Below are 25,137 nucleotides of genomic sequence, written 5' to 3' on the forward strand. Positions count from 1 at the left end.
TGGGGGACAACAAATGCTCTTTAATTCATACGCAGACACCAATATTCACAACTACAAGCGAAAACGCGAACATATGTAAAAAGACGTGTTCGTTGCATTCATTTATTCATAGAAATTACGTGTTTGTATCAAATCAAAAAAAAATTCTGATCTTCTTTTGCTTTTTGCGTTCATAAACATTCATAGGAAGACAAAAAAAAGACAAATCTTGAGTATAAACTAAACAAAACATGAACAAAATCTGATTATTTCTATACATTGATATATATATAAATAAAATGAGATTTGAAGAAGTAAAAGAATTTTTATGCGAAAAAAATATGTATGGTCTCTTAATGTATAACGTAGTCAATAAAACATATGTAAATACACATAAAACATTTGTGCTTAGTGTAAAGCTTTCTTCTTGTTTTCCCACAACGGGGAATAGTGATGAGATAGGAATAAAAAATAGATCTTTGGTTCGAACTAATTATAATAATAATACATCGACATTGAAATATTTTCAGGCAGTAAAAACCAGTTTCCTTAAAAAATCAAAAATAAATTGGAATTAAACGTGGAAAGACGAAAAAGCTTGTGTTCTCTGCTTTCGCGATTAGTTTCCTACTTGATCACGACAACATCGTATCCGTGATGTAAGTGATGTTGAGAGAGCTCAAGTAGTCCTTGTCCACCTTGTGGTTCGCGGTCCAGGCTATGAGATGAACGTCACGTGATCTCCACATGCGAGCGTATTCACTAGTTAATAAGGAAGAGAGAGGAGAAAGAAAAATAATTTAATGAAATTTTGAACAATTGAAACTTTATTCGAAATTTCCCAAAATCGGCACAGTTATAGTTTAGTCACATATGACATATGAAGTTATTGGTTTTTCCAAAAAATGAAATAAGCGAGAAAAACAATGTGTATTAACAAAAATGTTTTCCTTCCTGTCATCGATCATGTTGGTTATACTTTGAATGACCAAACAGCATAATTCAATAATAGTAATAATAATAGTACTGCGATTAACTATTATTGAGGATTATAACTATATAATTAACTATTATTTTTTTACATTAAACAAATAGCAGAATTTGTATAAAATATTTCAAAACTAACCGCATCAAATCCGTTTTTAATTTTTTTTTTAAATTCCAATTTTTATAATGGAAAAATCACATACACAGGTGTTAACATCGGAAATAATATCTACATTCAAAATTTTGCCTTCATTTCTTAATTTCTATAATTAGTGGTTTATTTTTTGTCACATAAAATAGATACTGAAAATGTCGTCTCTTGCTGAGTTATTTACCAAATTTCACTGAGTTTGGCACACTTGTTTGATCTATTTGAGATATCTAAGCGTCCGTTTATGAATCCAACAATACTTAATACATAAAAAAGTGATTTAATTCTTGGTATGACAAAAAATTGTCATTCAACGCCATTTTTTTCCCCTTCATGTGGCGTTGGACATACCTTGCATATTTATAAATGTTTGTGTGTGCCTATGGAAGTAAAATTAAAAAATGCGAACGGATTTCGTCAAAACAAGAAACACCGGAAATAAATATCGCTCATCTTTCTTTTGTGTTTATTTTTCATTGAATTAAACAAAATGTTTTTTTATCTCTTCCAAGTAATTTAATTAGATACACAAAAATATTATTGCTTGTGTTCAGGCCATTTAAAAACACATCAGCTGAAAAAAGATATAAATTTTCATATTTTGAACGTCCTTTATCTCCTTCAAGTTGAAATAAATTAAAATTTTTTCATTTCCTTTTCACTTTAGAAATTATTCCATTATGAATATCCCCATATGACGATAACTTATGTTTGTGAAAACCACCTTCATAATTCATCAATTTAATGACATGAATTTATAGCACGTGCATCTTTCAACTGGTGAGAATGATTTTAAAAACTGAAAACAAAAATAATCTGCTTTCGGATATAAAAGAATACAAGAAAGAGTGATCTTCATAGACAACAATGGGAAAAACGGGTATTTCCATTACCTCCTAGAGATACACTATTACCCCCCTGTATCTAGGAGGTATTGGTATTTCTCATGGTTATATGAAATGATTCCTAAATAAAATCTATATAAATAATAATAATGTGATCATCGCGTAATCCCAAGGGATCAGCATGATCCATCCAGGGAATTTGTTAGTGCTAGGCCGGCATTACACTATAAAAGTCTGATAAAAGTTCGTTTATAAAACTTGAAAAATTCAACCAATAGGCGGTTCGGTCAAGTTCGCTAGAATGTAACAGATGGATATGGGTTACATTTTTCAAGTTTTATAAAAGAATTTTTATCAGACTTTTATAATGTAATACCGGCCTTAGTATGCCGGTCTAAACTAAGGCCGGTATTACGGTATTATCCGAATCCATGACCGAACCAGGATTCAAACCCAGACCTGCAAGTGAGAGGCTAACTCCCTAACCACTCGACTGCCAGGCGGCGCGTCGCAGAGTGTTTCGTTTTTCTGCGAAACCAACTGGAACGTACTAATATATGAAATATGATGTAAAAAATAAGCTCAGCAACTACACTATGAAACAGAGGTACACAATCTTTTCAGTTCGCGGGCGAATTTCTCCCGCTACGTGCGATATTTGCTCGATATGTGCGGTATTCCTTCCGTTTGAGCGCCAGCAAGTGGTATACATGGGGCGACCACATGACCCGTATCTCACCAAACATTCCTGTAATTTTGGTCGTCCCGACTTTTATAAGCATGTTCATCCCTAGGCAGACCATATTTCCCAGGTCTGCGGACCACCAGGTATGGTGGACCCACTTTTCTTGCTTTTGACAATTTTTTTTTTTGACAATAATTGGTGATGGCACGCATGGATCATGATTTTCAGTATTTTTTCCAAGGCAATTTGATCAGCCTTTTACAACTGATACTTTGCTACCGAAAAACCTTCACGGGTCGGAGGTTGTGCACCCTCACTATAAAAGATATGCATTACTTACATTTAGGTCAGGTAATAAAACAATCTCCTCGTGTCAGCGAGAGTATAAACTTTCAAAATAGCATAGAACTAACTCTAAGCAATTATAGCGATACGCTTTGCGGGTCGAACAAGGCAAAGCGATAATTATTGCAAATGAAGAACGGGGGGGGGGGGGGACAATAATAATTTCCGGGAAATTAACACCCACAACCTCCGTTAATCTGAAACTAAGTTTTCATTTAACATGGTAATAACGTAACGAATGAAGTTTGATGAAATATTGTCTAAAGCAGATGTTTTTTTATTCATTGCTTTCTTAGAATTTTCACGAAACGAATCACTCCTGAAAGAAGTACGAGGCCGTGGTGTTCATCGGATTTCTTCGTGGAATCGCCGTCATCATCATCATACAGTGCCGCCAATGACATCAGTGAACTGTCACGCAGTGTATCTTTCGCTTTCATCATAATCGTATTTATTATGAGCAATACAAAAGACAGTCGCGTTATAATTAAGCATCCAGTTCCGATGAAAAACGTCCAGGAAGAATGACGTATTTCAACATTACAGCTTTATGAGGCAACTACCTAAAGGGATAATAGATAAAAACTCAAAGGGGGGGGGATCTGGATTTCGCCAAGAGATGCTAATAAATCACAATTAAACGTTCTCAAATTTTCTGAGAATCTTTTGCATCGCATCAAATGCATATTAACCCAATTGCCGTAGTCAAACATGATACTGTGTGATCATTGGCACAGAGAGCAAGCATCCCAACCATTCTCATGTTTTTCGTCAGCCTCTATACGTTTGCTTATTGCGAAGTCAGTAGTTGTTCAGCCTGATAGCGCGATTTCCAGAGAACTTGCAATTTATAGCTAAAACTTTGAAACACATAAGGCTATCCATACGCACAGCAGAAGTAATCTTATTTTGCTACTTAAATTTTTATTAGATTTTCCTGATATTCACGAGTATGTGGGTAATGGTATTGAAACCTCACTTACGTAAATCAGAAGAGACAGGGATCTTTTTCACGTTAACCGAATTTCATGTATCCAAAAAATTTTTTAAATGCTTTACTTTGACAAGACTGAACCGTTTTTCGTAAAGCAGATTCACGTTAACGAGGTGCGATGCATTAATATATACATACCTCATAATAATAAGGGGTTCACAATTTTTTATCTTCTTTGGACGTAATCCATGACGTAATTTCGCTGCAAGCTCTTAAAATTTTGTTTCATTAATGCAAAATACGTAAAGTATTGAAGAGACCTCCGTATTTGAAGAGAGTGTGATACGATAGCAAAAACTTACGCTGAGATGAGGTCTTTGTGGACAAGTACTCCGGATACTCCTATCACGTACCACAATAAGTTGTGGAAGGTCCAGTCATGCACGAAATCACCGACTCGGGCCAGGGCCATTTTCCACGAGGACTCGAACCGTGGCCGGCCGTTCGGAATGTCTTGATAACTCATAAACTTTGGACGGTAGGTCTGAGCAGTAACGATGTTTGGATCCACGCGTCGAAGCTGGACAGAAAAAGAGAGAGAGAGAGAGAAATGCATAAGTCAATATGTCTATGATCTTACAACAGTCCATGAATGAGTTTCGTGGCTGCTGATAAAGTCTGATTTCATTTTCCTCAGAATACAATGTTTTTCAAGAATGTTTTTTCAATGTTTTCTAAAGATACAATGTAAAAAAAATCAAAATTTTTATTTTAACATTACAAAAACAATGCATACTTAGTTAATGTGTATGTTTAATTTCTCCCTTCATTATTCAGTTCCCCCCCCCCCAGTCAATAGGCATAAAATATGCTTTTTATAGCAAATACAATATAATACCTCATACTTGTGTTTAAGATCTAACACAGTACAAGCATAAAAAGTAATACTATAACTCACATTAAAAAAACCTTTGATGAAAACCGATATTTAACGCATTAAAAGCGAAAAAAACTGCCTTACTTGATAAAGAAAATTCGGGAAAAAGGAAGCAACCAGCGCTTTTTCATACAAATCTTTGTTCTCGGCGAACATGTCCGCTATGACGACAACAGCCTGAGAAAAAAGAAAATCACATTCAATTTTAAAACACTGAGCCATCACCAATACCAATGAAATTTTCTGGGTACAAAAAAAAAGTACGAAAGCTTCTGTAATCCTAAGGTTACAGAAATTTTCGAGAAATTTTCACTTCAAAAGCCACGTGGCAGCACCAGCGTATAACAAAAAACATACATAATTCTAACAATATAAATTCGTTGTGGGGGTCACACACTCACAACACACGTTCGGCCGATTCGTAAGAAATTCCTCAGAGGAACACGTTTACGAGATATATGTACGGTTAAGTAGTAGTATATCGCGCAGGTCGTAAGAAAAAAAAAAGCGATATAACCAACAACTTTATCTAGGTTGTAATGTTAAATTTTTGACAATTCTCTTATAAGGCAGGAAATATTCGAATGGGCATTATAACGAGGAGCTATGTAGCAGGGCCGAGTGTCTCCGGTGTCACGTGAAGCTCTTTAAGGGGTCTCACTGCTTTTTCGACTTGAAAAAAGTCGAATTTTCAAAAATGACTTCAAAAAATATTTCATTCAAATGCAAATAAAATACTAAAAGTTTCGTGTCAACCGGTTAATTTGTTCTTTCGTAATTACAGAAAAAAAAATGAATTATAGTGTAAACGTATACAAGAAAAAACACTTTGAACGCGATTTTCTCAGATTGCAGTTTTTGAGCTCATTCGTAAGATTTAAAGCAAGCTACTGCTCAAAAAATTCTGAATTTTTTGCAGAAAGGTTTAGCAGATATGTGTTAGTAGAATAGACCTCGGATTTAGCAATCGACTGATGGGAAGTATTTTTTTAAAAAGTTGAATTTTTAGATTTTTTAAATTTATATATTTTTTTTCCCAACTTTAAAAATTCATAAAATTCTACCGAATGGTCAGATATCAAAGTCCGAGGTCTATTCTGCTAACACATGTCGACTAAACTTTCCTGCAAAATTCAGAATTTTTGGGGCAGTAGTTTTCTTTAAATGTTACGGATGAGCTCAAAAACTGCAATCTGAGAAAACCGCGTTCAAAGTGTTTTCTCTAGTGTACGCTTCATATCAATTGAAATATTTTTTGAAGTCATTTTTGAAAATTCGACTTTTTCAAGTCGAAAGAGTAGTGAGACCCCTTAAATGATGTTGTTTCCACACTTGAGCCTTACTATTAAAGTAATCGGAATCACGTGACAAGCATACTTACTCGAATAATTTATTGCAAAATCCCACACAAAAAGTGGTGTTTTACATTAAACGCGTATTACTGATTTCTCACTGAATTAGTTCCCAAAAAACATTATACTCAAAGTATTCTAAACACACCCACAAACACGTTTTTCAGATTATTAATGGTAGGCAAAAAAAAAAAAAACAATAAAACAAATACGAACATTAAAAATGATCTCATACGTGTGTATATCAATAAAATAATCATCAAAGGAACACACGAATTTTCATGCCGTTTCCTATTTTAAGCCGAATACAAACAGCAGCAAGTAGGTTAAAAAAAAATTCACCACTTCGAGTGGAATATTTCTCACCCTATAACATTAAGAAGAGCATTCATCCAAGAAAGACGTATACAAATATACAACACGTATTTTTGGACGATAAGGGGGAAAAAAAAGAGGCTGAAATTTCGGTTGAAAGTTTTGAACTGGTATCTGTGTAAAGAACTGGTGGTCCTTCAATCCGCAGACCATTTGTGAATTCCAGAACTGCTGGCGCCAAAAGTATTCACGAGAGAGAGAGAGAGAAATTGCATAACATGTTTATTTCTTCATGAGAAATATGCTTACGGTAAAGCAGAAGCTTGAGATCAGCATCATCGACAGATGATCCCGACGTCGAACTGGCGGGTTGGCTCCTCTTGAAATAGTTTACAGCATAACTAGAACTTGAATATATCCCATGGGAAAAGACGTACGATTCTTACTCACCACTACAGATGCTTGAACTCAGAAACTCGAGCAAATATTTGTCTGTCTGCCCCTTCCTCCCAAAAAAAAAAAAAATAATAATAATAATGCAGTGATAATGGAACTTAGTATTTCCTATTTATAGTTATAGAATATTAGGGAACTTAAAATCCCCTAATGTATATTCAGTTTTAGTTTTCCACTACATGATTATTACAATATCAGGCTTTTCCCGTGACTTCTTTACGACATACCGAACTCCATATCCAGTGGCAAAAGGTTTCAACAATTCCTTCCAGCTAAAGCTCCCCGGTAAATGACTGCGGCGAATTTGAATTTTGACTGAGGAAAAAAGTGAGAAAGTTGAATGAGATCAAAAAAATAAATAATTCCTTTCTTTCGATGAAGAATAATAGATCATGGAGTGAATTCACACCATCACTAACAAAAAGAAATAACTGGTTAAAACGTGCGTATCTTCTCAACGGTTTTTTTTTTTCTTTAATCGTGGGACCTCCGCTAGGCTGGACAGACAGACTTCGGATAAATTCTACGGCCGCCCGCCGGGCTGGAACCGGCAATTTTATTATTAAAAACTCCGTAGATTCTTCCAAAAAAGTTTCATTAGATTAAGGGGGGGTCCCGCATCAACATGTTCTGCGTATACATACACGAGGGACATTGAAACTAAACCTCCCCTTTCCGAGTTTTAATGGTAGGAAAAGAAACGCGAAATTTTTCCATTGGGATTTGGCATGCACGTGTGTGTGTGTCTATCTCTTTCTTCCAAGGAGAAAACGTTGGCCTCTCAAAATGCACAAACGATAAACAACGGAAACGTGTGAAGAGAAATAATAATAAAAGGGAGGGATATGCGGAGGAATAAAATCTTTTCTTCTTTCTGGCGACAGTTAATTGCCTTGTTTACATGTTGGAACACATGAACTACGCAACTGGAAATTGATGGGAACGGACTACGAATGACCACATAAATTTTCTCCAGCACGACGACTGGAAAGTCTCGAGAGAAACGGAAGATGTTCGATTAATAATAATCAAACACGACGGCGCCTCCACGGCTTTTTTTTTTTGTCACTGGGTCATTTTACTTATTTCTTTTCTCTGTCCTTATTATTTATTTATTTTTAAAAAACAATTCCAACAAAGGATAAAAATGCGTGAATACACAGGGTGTCCGGATCAAACCTTCCCATTTTTAATCACTTCTTACACTTTACAAGAAGTTGGAAAAGATGAGAAAAGTATATAAATCGAACGTAACACTCAAAAAGTTTTGTAAAAAAAATCTGTGCACTTCCATAGGTGCTCCTTTTATTGCCCGCATGAATAATGGCTCAATGACCATATAACGTAAAACCACACGTTGATTTTGGAATTATTTCTTTGCACTTCAAAAATTACACGGTGATTTTCTCAGCACAATCGTGCTTATTAACCCTTCTCGGCTCATGGGATTTTGCCTCATCCGAAAAATGATAATGAAGGATCAGGTTTACCGTCGATGAGAGCATATCCACAGAACAATTTGCTCCTTCTCATGATATGGCACCATTTTTCTCTGTATTCTCGTAACAATGACCACTCACGTAATGACACTTTCAGAAAATTTCCCGTCAAATTCAGAGTTGGACAACCAAGTTTTTTTTAATATCGTCATCCTGCGTGACATTAGTGATATTTAATAGCTGCTTCAAATTAGGGACATTTTATCCGGACACCATTTATCGCGAATTCTTACTTGAGTGATTGTACAAATATATATATATATATATTGTGGAAAAATTATCGATTGGAATAAATCTGATAACAATAAAAAAAGGGGTTTCGATTGTCCATTTAACTTTTTTTTTTCTCTAAATTTTAGAATAATAATCGTTTTGATTGATGTTTGTTAATGAAAGCTGTTATCTGCAATTCTCGAGTCATTATCACTGTTTATATACGTACTTTGTGTTTTGCTAAATTTGTGATATGAATCAGCTTAGACTTCCCGCCTCCATTTTTCCTCTATTAATACTTGTAAAAGCTGTCTGATCCATCAATTCACCAAATGACCTCGGACGGTGTATTTGACAGTGGATAGCAAAAGCCTGTTACAAATAATGGGAGCGATCAAATACTTTAGTATTTCAAAGCCTTCAGTTATGCTATATTCATAATAGGATGACGTTACCGACTACTACCGTACAGGGGAGATTTCCTGAACGATCTGGATCAGCTGCTTCTGGCACGAGATCTTTTGTGAATGGACGCCGGGAGGGAAATCATCTCTATAATGACCAAGTGGGACCGACCGTAGTAGTGCATGATAGATCGATTCTTGTTTTGAACTTTCTGCCATTGACAGAACAACCTCCACGGATAAAGCAAAGTCTGCCGGACAGATTCACAAAAGAAGGACTTTAGATTCCCGAAAGCGAATGGAGGCATCGTGTGCATAAAGTGATTTAGAAACAATTACATAATGTAGTTTCAGTTCCGTTAGCGCTTACGATGCCCAAATACCGACGCGACTGCCATGGACAGAGTTTTGTCCTGACAGAGATGAAAGCGTACCCCAATTCACAAAGACGCAGACGTCTGTACAGGATACTAATCAGAAATGCGGAGATGAGAAAAAAAAAATGACGCAAAACAATCGTTCTTCCCCCGAAACAAGAAAAAAAAAGAAAGAAGAGAAAACCCGCAAGAGCCTTGCTTGCAAAATAAAAATCGAAAAGAAAATCCGTTAATTATCGCTTAATTAATAAGCCTGAGGGGGGAGGCTGTGAGGATGTAATACCGCGTTTGATAAACCGAGCGCCACCTCGCTCATTATCACAAACATTAAAAAAAATTCAACTCTTTTATGAAGCATTTAGCGAGGATAAACCCCACATCAATTACACGCTTTTGGCTTAATTGTGACAAACAAGGGAGCGCAAACTACTTATTAAGCATCATTAATCTGTAATCGCAGAATTAATCAATAGCTTAATGAGAGCCGCAACGCGTTCCGTTCTCTCCCCCCTCCCCAACCCGCCAAGTGCGAGTGCGTACGTATGTAACGTCTATAGACATACACATACAAATAAATACATACGCAAACGAGTCACCGATTAAGCATTTTCTTGTGTTTTATATTCTGCCTTACAAGGAATTGCCTATTGCTGCTTTGATTATTACGAGAGTTTTGTCACTTTAACTACGCGTGGGTGGTTGGTTAAAAACACTTATAGAACTGCAGAAAGAAAAAAATAACTTTGTTTTTTGAAAAAGTACTCTATATAACAACGCACGTAACCGATCTCAGTAACCAACCACGGCAAGTTCGAAGACCTTGGGAATTCTAGAAGGACGATGCGTAAACTTTTTTTTCTCTCTATTCTGGTAATTATCCTTCAAAATAACATTGTATAGCTACTGATTTCTCTGGGGGGGGGGGTGTCATTTCTCGTAGATGAGATTCCGGAAGTATTCCACCATCACACAAAAAAAGAATAGATACATTCATTCATACACACATACTTTTCCACCAAAACACTCATGCGTGCACACGTCAATACCGATTGCGGCTTGAAAACAATACAGCAACCACAATATTATCAGTGAAAAAATTCAGAAGGTATCATGCCAAAAAAAAAAAAAACTGAAAACGTCATAACAATTTTTTTAAACACTAGGTAAGAAACAAGCCAGTGATTTTGGCCACATTTCCATCTTTTCCACGTTCTCCATCTTCTCGCTCCGTTTTTATAATGAACCAGATTAATTTAAAATGTTGAAATTTCACGAATTTTATTAAAAATACTCAGAAAACACATGGCTTAGCCTGAATAAATACTTGGTCTGTTTGTAAAAATAAATAAATAAAACTGGAACTTCTTTTCTGTAAACACGGTCGAAGCTCGTTTTTACGAACCCGTGCGAACGTGAAAAACTAGTTCGTAAAATCGAAAGTTCGTAGATAGGAAAGACACTAAACGGAATAGTAGGTTTGAGACCAAGATTAGTTCGTAAAAACGTGCAGTTCGTAAATTGGAGGTTCACAAAATCGAGCGTCGACTATATTTTCACAGGTTATGCAACTAGGAATTTTTGGGTGTATTGAAAATAAAATCATTTCTTTATTTGAAATATTTCAATTTTATTTGAAAAAAAATCCTATTTTTTCATATTTTATTGCTTATCTATATACACTCATATGTACATTTAAACATAATAGAACGTACGAAAATAAAGAGCATGTAGTGAAAATCAACCTTCTCTCGGTCATCTTTAGAATGAAACGTCGGTCCCTCTAGTGTAGGGGTTCTTAACCTTTAAATCAACCCGCATACCCAATGCAATAGGAATTATCTTCTTGCAACCCCTTGGATAATGTGTTTTTTTTTTTTGTATCAGTTCAAAAATTAATTAATTTATATAAACTCGTTGTTTAATTCTCTTTTCAACTATGATTAATATTTAATTTTGTCGTTTTTATTTTTTGAAAATTAGTTCAAAAACTAAAAAAAGAAATTAAAATTCTTAAAATATGGAAAAAAAATTCAGAGAATAGTTTTTCACAGTTTTTAATTATACCACAATTGGCACGCTTATTATTGCAGTGTTTTCGTTGTATTTGACATCCATATTTTTTATGGGTATCTTTTTTAGCCACCTCGTTGGGCATTTTGCTTGTTGTGCCTGTGTGTGTGTGTGTGTATGTAAATAGATTTTTTTTGCACTCATTGATTCCGGCCGGAACAACAATATACTGTATAAATGTTTGTTTGGCATTTGATTAAATTTTTTGCCATTATTCTTGAGTCCTGCTCAACACAGTATCAAATCTTAAGAGCAGCATGCTAATAACACAAGATGCAAATAGTAACAAACCATGAAATATGTTAGGTATTGATGAAATTTTTTTTTAATCGAAATGAAAAATACTGTCACTAATCGAAAAAGAAACTTTTGCAACGCAAATTTCATTTGACATAGTAAGTGAGAAAAAAGGAAGAAAAAGAGAAAGTGTCAAAATATCGGTATGTTTCATATTTTCTTGAGAATTGAAAATTCTCAATTTTCATCATCATTATTATCCCCTGAAAAATCAGTGGGCGACATGTTGTAGTTTTAATTCCATCTCGCATCCCCGAAATTGCTCTCCCACACCCCCGGTTAAGAACTACTGCTCTAGTGTCGACTAGCAGATTCTCAAAGATGCCTATTCTTTCTCGATGAATATATCCCGTCGTTTAAATTGATACCAATACCCACGAAATGCGTACATACAGTAACGAATTCATGGAGGAAGCATACAGGTTCATAGTTTCGCCAGTTCCGGAAAGATAGATTCCATCATCGGGGCTCGGAGCCAATCCTAATAAACGTTGAACAACACCTGACATCCATCGTTGAAGAGGTTGGAGTTCTTTTTCTTTCATTATTATTATTATATAAATGGCGGATGGGGCACCCAAAGGTGTTGATTGCACAGGAGTAAGCCCAGACGGCATACCAGCAGGAAATTGGCGCCAGTATGGTAAAAAAAAAAAAATTTGCTCTAGTGAAAAAGGATGGGAGACGCCCTTCCTTCTTCCTCCCCTTGAGAACACATATTTCGAAAGAAAGACTACCAGACGGAATGCATAAGATACACCAAGCAAACTATTCCAAACCATATTCAGGGTGCGACTACCAATTTGGCCTTATTTGTGAATAGGCACACGATTACGTCGCATAACGGAAGTACGTATATACGGACAAAATTATGTTACCTTAAATCGCGAAAGCGATGACTTTTTGCGATCAATTGCGGTCGGACATGTTGTAACCATACAACATGGATACCTGAAGCATTATTTTTCCGACGAGTATTATTTTTTGCATGTGGCGTAAGCCTCAAACGGATAAGATTGGCGGCAAGAAGATGAGTAGAATATCCGATAATTTCGATAATAAGGCCTCTGAAACAACAGAGTTTGGAGAAAGTTTGCAATGCATCGCTCTATTCTTTATGAAAAATCAACATGCTTCAAAAAATTTAAAAAAAAAAAAAACCCCTCTCTGATAACTGATCTAATCTGCGTTAGATACAAAAATTGTAAAAAAATCTGAACAAATTAAAAATGAATGAAAAATTGATAAATTGAAAAGCATGATAAAAGCAAATTTCGATAATAATTTTCTATACACCTTTAGAAAATATTAAAGCTTCAGAAGAAACTCTATGAACTGAAGTAAATATCAAGGAAACAGTTATTTTCCGGATATTATGCTAAGGTGAGCTCGGAAAGAAAAGTCATCACGTCTCCGCCGGGACTCGAACCCAGGCCCTCTTGCATACCGGGCAAGCATGCTACCATCTACACCACTGGAGACACATGAATCTGCCTTCCAAATTTCACGCACTGTGTCGTGAGGTGCTGAAGTAGAGGCATTAGTAGCCTCTCTTAACTTCAGGAAATGGCCCCCGGGTGGGATAATATGTTGGTAACGAAACCTATAGAAAAGCTGCACAAACTGAAATTCATAACTTGGATAGCAAGTACGTGAATATGATTAAAAGCAACATCGATAATGGTCTTAAAATGATCCTCTTTGATAACCTATTATTTTCCAATTTCGCTTTCTTTTATTACAAATAAAAAATTTTAATAGTTTTTTTTACTTGATCGTTTTTCTGGAAGTGTGCTAGAAGGAATGTTTACCTGTATCGAAATTCCAGTTTTGATGAAAGTAATTGAGCCACGGCTTAAAATTTAAAATCGCCTTTAAATGGCTACTGATACAAAAAACCCAAATACATAATACAATACAGTTTACGTCCATTACAATGACCATGCGTTACTGCGATCGTTGCACTATAACGACCAGTACAAGTCCCGAACTTTTTCCTATTGATTCCATGTTATTTTTGATCCAATATAACGACCTACAAAGAGCGTTCAATCCAGGAATGCAGTGTCCGAACTAAACTCTACTCGTCCTCTTTTTCGCAAAGAAATATACAAAGTCGGTATTTTCAGATTGCAAACTTGCGTTTGACATTGACCCTTGATATTGGGGATCCGGTACGTAGGCGCGTATATGGTAATTAATTAGTAAAATTTCATTTTTTGTTTTCAAGATGATGCATTTTTATTGCAACTGTTTATATCAGCGGTTCTCAACCGGGGCTCTTTGTGTACTCTCCAGGGGCTCCACGGAAGTTCGAGGAAAATTTAAAAAAAACAATTATAAATATTTCTAAATAGTAAAAATAAATCACTAACTTTGATGAATAATTGAAAAATTGGCCTACAGGACTCCCCCATAGAATTTTTTTACTTGTAAGGGCTCCGCGAATCAAAAAGGTTGAGAACCGCTGGTTTATATTATGACATGATCAATAATAAAATTTTTATTCCGTCAAAATATGGAATTCTGTTAAAAAACTGAATTTTTTCGATTGCAGTATAAAGTCCAATATAAGCCAATATAAGTCCAATATAAGCCAACAAAGCCAATATAAAGTCCGTTTTCCTCAGGTCGACGGGGGTCGTTATAACGAGTGTCAACTGTACAACAGCAAAGATCTGCAGAACAAAAAAACGAACCAGGAAAAAATTTATGAATAGCATCAATTCGATGTATATATAATTTTAACCGATTTTATGCAACTTAAAGAAAATCGTGTGACCGCGATTTCCTCCGAAATATCTTATCTTTGCACTTCAATTCGGTCGCCCGTATCATGAAAGAATAGATATTTTCTACACTTTCTAAAAAAAAAGAACCTCACACGCGCGTAAGCGTAAAATATTCCTCACGTGTTTAAAAAAAAAATCTCTCACACACACACAGTGGCGCCGATATGCTTAAAACCCCTAATTCAAAAACAAAAAAACACAGGCACCTCCTTATCCGTCCGCCTTTTGCTTTACGGGGTCTTGAAGTAGAGGTCAGCAGGGATCAATCGTTTAAAAAACCGCTTATGACAGCGATTACAGGGAACCTCCGTCGAAGTTGGCTTTTATTTGTTCGCTCAAAAATAAATAAATAACTGGATCTTCTCGCCTAAGAGACCGCAGACGCTGAGAGCCACTGCATCATTTTTACTACAAATATTGGCTGAATATATTTCATTCGTCAGAAAAATTGAAAATGGGGGTGTATATACACCCCGTATACGAACATAATTTAATAAAAACATCTATAACCCACTCAAGGAAAAGTGTAACAAGAAACCTACCCTGAATTAACAATCGGTATCATGTCATAATCATGTCTTCTTAATCGTCATCTCAATGAGAACTGGAATATGCAAATAAAACGGGCTTTTTTTTTTAAAACTAAATTTCACTGGCTATTTAAATGAGAAAGAAGAGAGCAGAATGACGATAAACATTCTAGCTTGAAATTGTGTCAGATACTGTCTGTGGTCCTGGTTTGACCAACTGCGTTCAATAAACAGATATCTACTCCAATTGGATCTTTCACTCGAATGCTTTAATATGAAAAATCGGTATTTTTACCATTCAGCGTATGTCATCTTTCAGCTGAAATCTATTTTCATTTCAAGTGAAATCATTACGACTTTGAGCGAGTACTATTTTTCCAATGCTATTGCCATAAATGCCGTTCAGACCAACGAAATAAAAAGTGAGTGAAGGTGAGGATCCAAGAAAAACTTGTGAGATCAAGTTCTCAGGCACAGAAAACTTATCTGCTCTCCGCAACTTTTTACAAAATTCAAGCATAGGCCTACGCAATGGGGAAAAAACTACGAATGAAATATTGCACATGATCTTATGGGCTGTTAGGCCGTGGAAGAGGCGTATGAGCTCTGTATGCTCTCTTTTCAATTTCTATCAATTTGAAATGCCTTTGAAGGTTAGTGAATCAAAATTTCTCTGAAAGAGATCCCGTGCGCCCCCCCCCCCCCCGCATAAGGCCGTGAGCCATGGTCCGAGAAATTCACAACAATCGCATATAAGAAACAACTCTGTGAGATTGAATTTACGGGGACTTTTTCACTTATCGCAGCGACCTATGAGTAATTCAACCTCCGAGGAAGTTACCACAGATTTGGGCGAAACGTCAGGAAGTGAATTTCTCGAACCATAGTTAAACAGCTCTGGAGCTGCGTATATTTCATAGTTAGAAATATACGTACAGCTAGAAAAACTAATGGCAGATGGCAGCACTACACATAACAAGCATTACACAGAAACAAACTTCCGTCAGGTTCACAACACATACATTCCAACATGTACAGTACCAATTCGTTAGAAGTTCCGCAGAGTAATGTGGACGAAGTGCATGTGTGGTTTAGTAGTAGTAGCAATATATTTCATTCAATGCCGATCATAAAAGCCTAAAAAAAACTTTCCACGTTTTTTAACTTCATTCTTTCATTCTTTGGTGGAAAATGTGAGGGAAAACGATACAACCGTGAAAATAACTACAAAAATCGCGTCATATACACTCACACACGCATGCAATGCATGCTCTTTATCTCCCACAGCAATACGATCATCTATAGCACTCGCATGGGGGAGGGGGAGAAGGAATTGACAGGCCTCAAGCCCGGGGCCCTTGAAAGGAGTCCCATTATTTTTCTGCTTTTTATATAATAAATTTACAGTTGAGGGGCCCAAAAGAACCCCTGTATTGGGAACCACCAAAGATTCCAGTCTATGCACTCATTCGCGGACAGCATTTCAAATCGTAAGAATGGTGCACTCGAATTTTAAATCAGATGATGGAGCATCTCATAGATTTCACATCGAGTGACGTCAGAACTTTCCATTCAGGATTAAAAATGACTCATATTCTGATTCCAACGATTTGTTTGTGCGACTTTTTTTTTCAGTTATTTGGTTCACGCGCCGTAAAAAGAATAAAAGGATAATTACGATACATCTGCTGCCATCTTTAGCCTACTAGAATAACAACAAGATATACGGAAAACTGGCTATATGTAAAGCTGTTGATTTTTTTGGAAGGAAAAATCCATGTCGGCCTCCACGGCAGGGCTGCAACTAGGGAGGAGCGGGCAGATCCGACGTACTAGGCGCCACACCAGTGTGGGGGGTGGGCGAAAATTTCATCCCTTAACCTCTCCTACGTGCTTGTTCTGGCTAACCAAGCATATAGTTGCGGCCCTCCTTCACTAGGACTCGAACCCCGGCGTACTGTATGCCATGATTTCCCCAATAGAGCCCAGCCGGGAAGCTAAATTATGGTCTGCTCTAGGGGCTGAGCATCGATATTAAAACTCTGGTTCTCCCGTAGGACAAACAAGTGCTCTACCATTAAGCTATAAGAGCAGATAGAAAACTACCATATGAAAGACCGAGTTCGAGTCCCCATAGAAGAACAGAGAGATGTATATTTGTTTAAAAAAAAATCAGCATCTCTACATGTAGCCAGTTTTTCCCATGTATCTTGTATTAGCAAGTGTAGAGGACATCTTTCTCTACATAGAGTAACAACAGCCTGATACACCAAGAGCAAAATTGGTTGCACTTTTCAGCCTGCAATTAGCAAGTGAAATTTTTGATACACAGTTTCCTCACATTGCAATTTATTTTGCAAAATAAAACAATATTCAGCAATTTATTTTTCATAAGTTTGTTCATAAGTTCCCTTTAGCACAATTTATAAACAAAAAAATTAAAAATATCAAGAATCATAATTCTTGTGTTGTGTATGTTTTTTCGTTCTTGATTTTTTTTTAATTTACGTTTTTTTTTTTTTTTTTTGACAGTGGTAATTTTGTCTCTTTTATGTTGTAAATCTGTCTTTTTTTTTTAAATGTTTCTGTTCATGTCCTATGTTTTATATATTTTATTCATTAATTATCATGTATCAATCATCCGTTCAGGCATCACAGCCTCTGGATGAATATATGTGGTTTTTTTTAAAACTAATCTAAATCTCTGTATGTTAGAAATGATAAAATAAATTTGATTTGATTTGAATTAAAATTGTGAAATCTACAGTTCATAGCAGAATATGAGAGAGAGAATGGCAACATTCAACATTTTTTTTTACATGTCTGGATTTACTAGACCTAATTATTCCTGCATGTTCAAATCAAGTTGTTATTTTGCTGTAATCTATGCAACCATCTTTTAAGATATCTGACTACCTTTCTAGTCACTTTTCTTCAAAATGGTACTAGAGTGAACTTTAATAACATTTTTTGATAGAAAGTGTCACAAAGTGATGAAAGCAATAATACATTTTGAACTACCTATGCAGGCCCGTCATTTCAACTTTTTCCAGGGGAGGGATGCAAAGAACATATACTAAATATATATATTTCACCTTGTTTGTCCATTTCTATTGTATTTTTTAAAGCCAAAAAGGGCAATCGCCCCTCCCCCAACCCCCAAATGATGAGCCTGTACCTACGTATAATTTTCTATGAAAAAGTCATTTTTTATGTCAAATTTTTAGCAAGATTCATGTGATATTCCAAACATGATTTTCACAGTAGATTCAGCTAGTAATGGTGCAGGTTATAAACTTAAATTTAAAGGATTGTATGATATGTTCATAAGTTATATTCAAATTTGTTGATGTATGTGTGAATTTTTGGAGAAATTTCATACTACATTTCGTCTGTAAAACAATGTAATTAGACAAATATATGTGTTAGACCTTAGATTTTAGTTTATAACCTCAGCAATGTATAGCACCATACCATATTAAAATTCGTAATGATACAATGAATAGATTTTTGGAAATCATGTTTCAAAATCAAGTAAAATGTCAAAAATAGCATTATTTGTCAAATACGAAGTTTTTATTCCAAATAAGGTCAACTTTATTTGCAACTTTGAGGAATATGAAACATCATGTCAGAATTGAATATTTAGCACATATTTTCCAATAAAAGGTTATGCTACTTAAATCGAACCTTGTAAACCATGGAGGTGGGCATCTAGGATGGAACCTCTGGTGGCTCCTCTATAGTTAATTTATAGCGTGAAAAAACAAAAAATAATGAGTACCGTCCTGGTCTCCCAAGGCTGGAGTCCTGCCAGGGCTGACCTTCCTCTAAGAAATTTCTGATAATTCTTTGTGTGTCAAAACGTATTGCTTGTATGTGTATATGTGTGGCCCTAATGTATTTATGCTGTCAGAACTATGTGTGTTTTGTGTTCTGGTGGTGCTAGTTTTGGCTCTTTGAGCATGAAAACATTTTGATAGAGAGACCATTTTTGGTTGACATCAAAATGGAAAATATTGGAAAATAAGTAATGGAAAATGTTAGAAGTCAAAGTGGAAGAGAGACGCCTGAATTTTTCTGTTATATGAGTATCATATTGAAGGTCTGCCTTCTCTCTGAGGAGAGACTTTTCAAATGGGATTTAGACTCACATTCATGCCTGAAAGTTCGAAAAATATTAACAACAATTCCCAGTGTAATGAAACTGTGGCAATAATTTTTCAGTGAATTGAAATAAATAAGTAAAAATATTTAAAAAACAAACAGAATTATGATATGCATACAAACCAGAAAATAAGTTGAGAATCTAGAACTGAAAATGGATTACTCACTCTGCTATCATATTCTTTGACATCGATAATTATTCTCAAACCTAACTTGAGACATTCTGCCATAGCTTCAGTGAACAGCGGTACTTTTTCCCCCTTAAACTTGTCCCTTAAAAAGATAAGAGAAATTATTTTTTCTTCGCCCCCACACAATGAGATTCTAAAACCTCCTTCTAAAAGCATAGCATTGATGAATAGTTATTGAAAATTGATTATTGAAATTAATATAAGTACCTAAAACTAATTATTGATTGACTATATTAAGAATAGGAGCTAAGAGTCTGGAACATTTTTATATAGGATTATTATAGTTTCAAGTTAAACTTCTGCTAACTTTCTTAGGAAAATTTATAGCTTATCTTTCTGAGCTAAATGTCATGGGCGGAGATACGGAGGGGGGGGGGGCAACTGATATAATTGATATAATGCATATGTTTATATATGAATTGATATAATCATCATCATACCCCCTCCTAGAAATCATGATTGTGCCTTCCCTTGACTTCTCTACCTATGCTAAATGTATTAGAAACCCAAGCAGATTTTTCTACTTATCGACTATTTGCAATTTGTCAAAAAATCTTTGATCTTGATCTTTCTTTGCTGCATCTTGATTATTTTCTGCTAATGGGAGCTAATTAGACTGAACTCGAAGTCCAAAAGACTGCATTATACTTTTTTTTTTCTTTTGTGTCTCTCGCAGAGGGATTTATGTGCTAACCACTTCATGAAGGAACTTCCTGTGGTTACAATGCACATTTTATGGTCATTTTCGCCGCTGTTTCTGTTGTACTGCTATATCAGGTAAGATTTTGATAGGGTCTGAGCGAGTATTGAATTCATGACACCAAGGCTCAAGGTTGCCATGATCACTAAAACATTGGCTTCTAAAATTCTCTCTATATGTGAACAATAAATTGAAGTCTGAAGACAACGTAAAACTTTTGGAATTTATGTAAGCATTTCCACAAACATGGATGAAGGTCACTGAAGTCTAGAAAAGTCTGGAAAAAAAATTATTTTGGCCATTTTTCTTCAATTCTTTCGAAATATCTTGTGAGAAAAAAGTATTTATTTTGGGAAATTTCGTTGCCACCAATTTTTTTTTCCAATTTGTCAAGTCCTGGGCTACAGCACCTTTATTACCAGTTTGGGTTATTTAATTATTTGTCACCTGATTACTTAATACAATATTGTTGCTATAAAAAAGATTTAAAACAAAATGACACGGGATTGTGAATTAATTTTAACTACTTCACTGTGAATTTTATATTAAAGCAATATATATATACTTGTATAGATGTTTTGCTGATGCATCCAACATCTGAACTTCTTCGTATAATTTTGAGGATAGCTTGCCAGTTCCATCCGTGGTCCGATCTATAGTTTCATCATGGAACAAAACGGCAATGTTATCTTTTGTGAAAGATAAGTCAAACTCTACTCCCTCCGCACCATTGCTCTTTGCCTGGCATACATAGAAATTCAAAACATCAATGAATATATTCACAATATTTATTATAAAATTGTATAAATATTTTAGACAAGAAAAACATATTTATTTTTCTTCCCTGGAGAACGATTTCTCAAAATTGAATTGCACAAATCCAGAATTTAAAAAAAAAACCCCATCAAATGAAGTTTTTATCAAAAAATTTCAAAAATAAAACATCAAATAGCATTAAAGTACTTAAATTCGATGAAAATAAACTTTAACCGTTCAGAATTTAGCTCATTATTTCCATATTACATTACGAATTACATAAATTCTGTTTTGTTTTGGTCTTTTTTGATGCACCAGTCATTTTCTGTACGCAACGGCTAATTAGACCAATTCCATGGCTAATAGTAGATATCTCTCTGTGTTCTACAAGTTTTTCCTTCTTCCATCTCTCCTTAAGAGGATGATGGATCAACCACTTGGTACGAATACAGTCGGCCCTCAGTATTCACAGATTTTACATTCATGGTTTTCATATTCACTGTCTCTTTCCCAGTTGTTTTTGGAAAACACTGTTGATGTAAAAATTCTTACACCGAAACAAAATATATAAGGTGTACGTGTCATAAATAAATGATTTAAAAAAATCCCTCATAAAAGTTTTTTGCTTCTGAAAATATTTATACAGGACTTTTGTTTAAATGTTTCTAAAAGTGGAAACTTGCGAAGAAAATTCGAAATATTGACAAATGTTAGCTTCATTGCTGAAGTTTCCCGCTATTACAGCATCAATGAATCTATAGTCAAATATATTAAGAAATAAGAACTGAAACTTTGATCAGTCATTGCTGTACCTATTATGTAACCCTGGATCCACATATACCTCACGTAGAAAGTAATGTTTTCTGTGGGTGAGATAAAAACAGTATGCAAGTTATGTACTGCATAACTTGTACACTACAGCCGTCATTATATAATCTGCCTTGAATCACTGGACAACGCGACCTCACAGTTTTCTACATAAAGCAGATAATGCATGAACGAATGAAAGAGATTCTTAAAGAACAAAATTTGGGTTATTTGCAGATTTTCTGAATATGCTGTCATGTCTGGAATGTAACCCTCCGCGAATACAAAGGGACGACTGTATTTCCAGTACCAAGTAAGGAGCTGGAATTTTTTAAAGCTGATTTAGAAAAAAATCTGGTTAAATAAGGGTCAGTTAAGAGAGATGAGAAATTCTAGTGTTACTGCCAATGTTTAGTCTAACCTAGAGTCCATAGTTAGACTAATCCAAAGTCGCCATGGCAAAAAGTACTATGCCTTAAGTTTTCTACGTGTATGAATCAAAGTTTTTCTATTAACAAAAGACCAAATAATAATCACAAAAGAAGACCAACAAAAAGACAAGTACACCGATTAAATATGTAATTCCTAATGCATTTCAACACACTATGGGTGTTGTCAGAAGATAAATATAAAATAACCACTATTCGGCTGACCGGGATCCTACTTAAATTGGATACCAAATCTTAACTTCCAGTTGCTCAGCAGAAAAATACACTTCTGTATAAGTTAAACATTGAGGTCAAATGACTTATATGCATATAAATATTATTGACTTTCATGCAGGCGCTCAGCTTTATTATCACCATGGCGTTTAACTTGTACAGATATATATTTTTTTTTGCTGAGCAACTGTGAGTTAAGTTTTGGTACCTAATCCAAGTGGGATCCCAGTTAGTATAATAGTGGTTATAATATATTTATCCTCTGAAGATGACACCCAGAGTGTATCGAAATGCATTAGGAATTTCATATTTTTTCTGTGAATTTACCTAGTCGTTGGTCTTCTTTTGTGATTTTATCAGGCAAAGGATTATATTCACTCCTTTATATAGGCCTAAAGACTGTAACTAAACTGATGCTCAGAACTGTAAAGGATGATAGAACTCGCCAAAACAAACAACTTTCACCATACAATGTGAAGTCAGAAAGCCAGCTGCAAGACATGAGAGGTTGCTCTGGTGGAATGGATAAAATGTTGCCTTCCCAGAACCCATCATTTAGTTTCTATTCGTTGGCAGGATGCAGCAATATTTGAATGTGGAGAAGGCAATTTGCACCTTATTTATGGGGCTGCAAACAATGCCGTAGAAGCTATGAAACTTTACCACGAGCACTTTCCAAACACAGCAATACCCGATCATAGAATATTTCAACATTTGCACACGTAACTCATGGAGACGGACTCGTTTCCCCACCCAAAGATATGACAAAGATCAAGCAATGAGTGTGAGAACAGTAAATTGGATAGAGGCAATCCTTGATGCCACGGATGACCAGCCTGAATGAAGGATGCGAGATATAACTTGTGACCAAGGTGTCTACCATATGAAGGTATGGTGTGTGATGTGTGAAGAGAGGTTACACCCCTACTCCCTCCAACAGGTCCAGGTCTTAAATGTATTTCCCACAACGTTTAATATTTGCACGCTGTTTCCTGCAACAGGGCATACTACAGCTACAGTGTGCAGCATCTGTTCTGTTTATGGACGAGGCTATGTTCACATGCAGCTGGTGGTCGCTCATTTGTTGTAGAGTTTCAATAATAAAATTTCTTTGTCCTTTATTACTTGTCTTTGCTGTGTTCTACATTTTGACCATGCAGATGCCCTCTCATAGCTCACCACTTGCTTTCTGACCCCACATTGTATGGTGAAAGTTGTTTGTTTTGGCAAGTTCTATCACCCCTCACAGTTCTGACGGCTAAGATTCCATACACATGTGTTGAGGCAAATTTGGTGATTAATTATTACGTAGGCGAATTGTGAGGTGTAGTATTACCTGAGTAATGTTATTGCAGGTGTTGTAGGTCCCCAGGTGGTCCTAGAGTATAGGGGTCATTCAAGTATTACGTCAGCATAAGGGGGGGGAGGGGGTTTTGAATTTGCTGACTTTTGATGACAAGGGGGGAGGGGGGTTTGAAGGTTGCTTATGTCATCAACCACCCCTTTTTAAAGATATGAGACGGGGGGAGGGGGAGTCAGTGTTTTGCTGACAAAGGAGGGAAGGAGGTCAAAAATGGCTGAAAATCTGCTTACATAATACTTGAATGGCCCCATAGCTGGGCCCCATGGGTGGGTTGGACCCCTTAGATGTATTGCTGGAAAGCCAACTTTCAGGGGCGAAGCTTTACACTTGAGCCATTTGCTTAGCGAGCAAAAAAAAAAAACCTTAGCGAAATTGGAAATCGCCAAATTTGGCGCAATCACGCTTACGGAATCTTAGCAGTTCTGACCATGATTTTAGTTACACCCTGTATAATAATTATTCAGCATTTACTTTTAATGCAGTGAAATGGTTAAAAACCATTTTCATTGGTTAAAAACTTCATTATCAATTCAGTTGATAGAATTACAATTAATTTGCACTACCGCATTGTACCTCTCTAATAGCTGCGATGGTGTTTTCGGGAGCGTCGTGGCCACCGCCTCTGTGAGCGTAAATCGGCAAATCCGACAAATTGTCCTTGTAGAAGACTCTTTTGGCGATCTCGGGGTCCACGGGCTCGAACACGACGTACTTCAATACGATCAGTATCAAAACCATCGCCAAAGCCGTGGAATAAATGAAAGCCATCGTGAAAAAATGAACGAAAACGTAAAACAGCACGCAAAGCCAAATCAACAAACAAGCTATAAAAATGCGCAGGGGTGGCCGCATAGTTTGTTCAAATGCTCAAACCTTCATTTCATTGATTAATAAAATCGAACTCAAAGCTCAGATCTGTCCCAACGGATCACGTTTGAATTTATGTGTTCAAAAGATAAGGATCAATGTTTACTCGTTAAATGAAAGATTTCGGTTTGTTTACAATTTGTGAGTGTTCGAGTATCAATGTAATCATAGCAAAGTGCGGGGGGCATGGAATACGAGTGTTTATCACGCCCGAAGTGATTTCCCCCCCCCCCCCATAAGACAAATATAACTCCTCTGACGATAAAAATGTCCCGTTTTTCCCGTATTTTTGACGAAGCTAAATTTAAATATTTTTTTTTTTACTGAAATTTTAAGGATTAAAATAATTTTCCTAAATTACAACGTTATTATAATGATTATGAAGTTTTCATCGAAGAGTTCATTTTAAGAATCCAGAGCAATGATTTAAAATATTGTTACCATACTATTCAAGGA

The 25,137-nt window shown here is 35.8% G+C and overlaps 1 protein-coding gene across 1 annotated transcript; it reads right to left on the minus strand.

Annotated features, from left to right (window-relative positions):
* LOC149083139 (glycerophosphodiester phosphodiesterase 1) lies at positions 1-24,816 on the minus strand. Its single transcript, XM_089236281.1, has 6 exons — positions 24,388-24,816; positions 20,792-20,967; positions 19,503-19,608; positions 4,948-5,040; positions 4,289-4,506; positions 1-741 (listed from the first exon to the last, which is right to left on the minus strand). The coding sequence occupies exons 1-6, from the start codon at positions 24,664-24,666 to the stop codon at positions 615-617; spliced, it is 999 nt and encodes a 332-aa protein (XP_089092407.1). The 5' UTR covers positions 24,667-24,816; the 3' UTR covers positions 1-614.
* Between the last annotated feature and the right edge of the window lie 321 nt (positions 24,817-25,137).

Source organism: Pholcus phalangioides, unplaced genomic scaffold (assembly GCF_987345545.1).
Source record: "Pholcus phalangioides strain wild (caught in Gottingen) unplaced genomic scaffold, Ppha-v1.0 ptg000009l_1, whole genome shotgun sequence".
Classification (NCBI taxonomy): Eukaryota; Metazoa; Arthropoda; class Arachnida; order Araneae; family Pholcidae; genus Pholcus; species Pholcus phalangioides.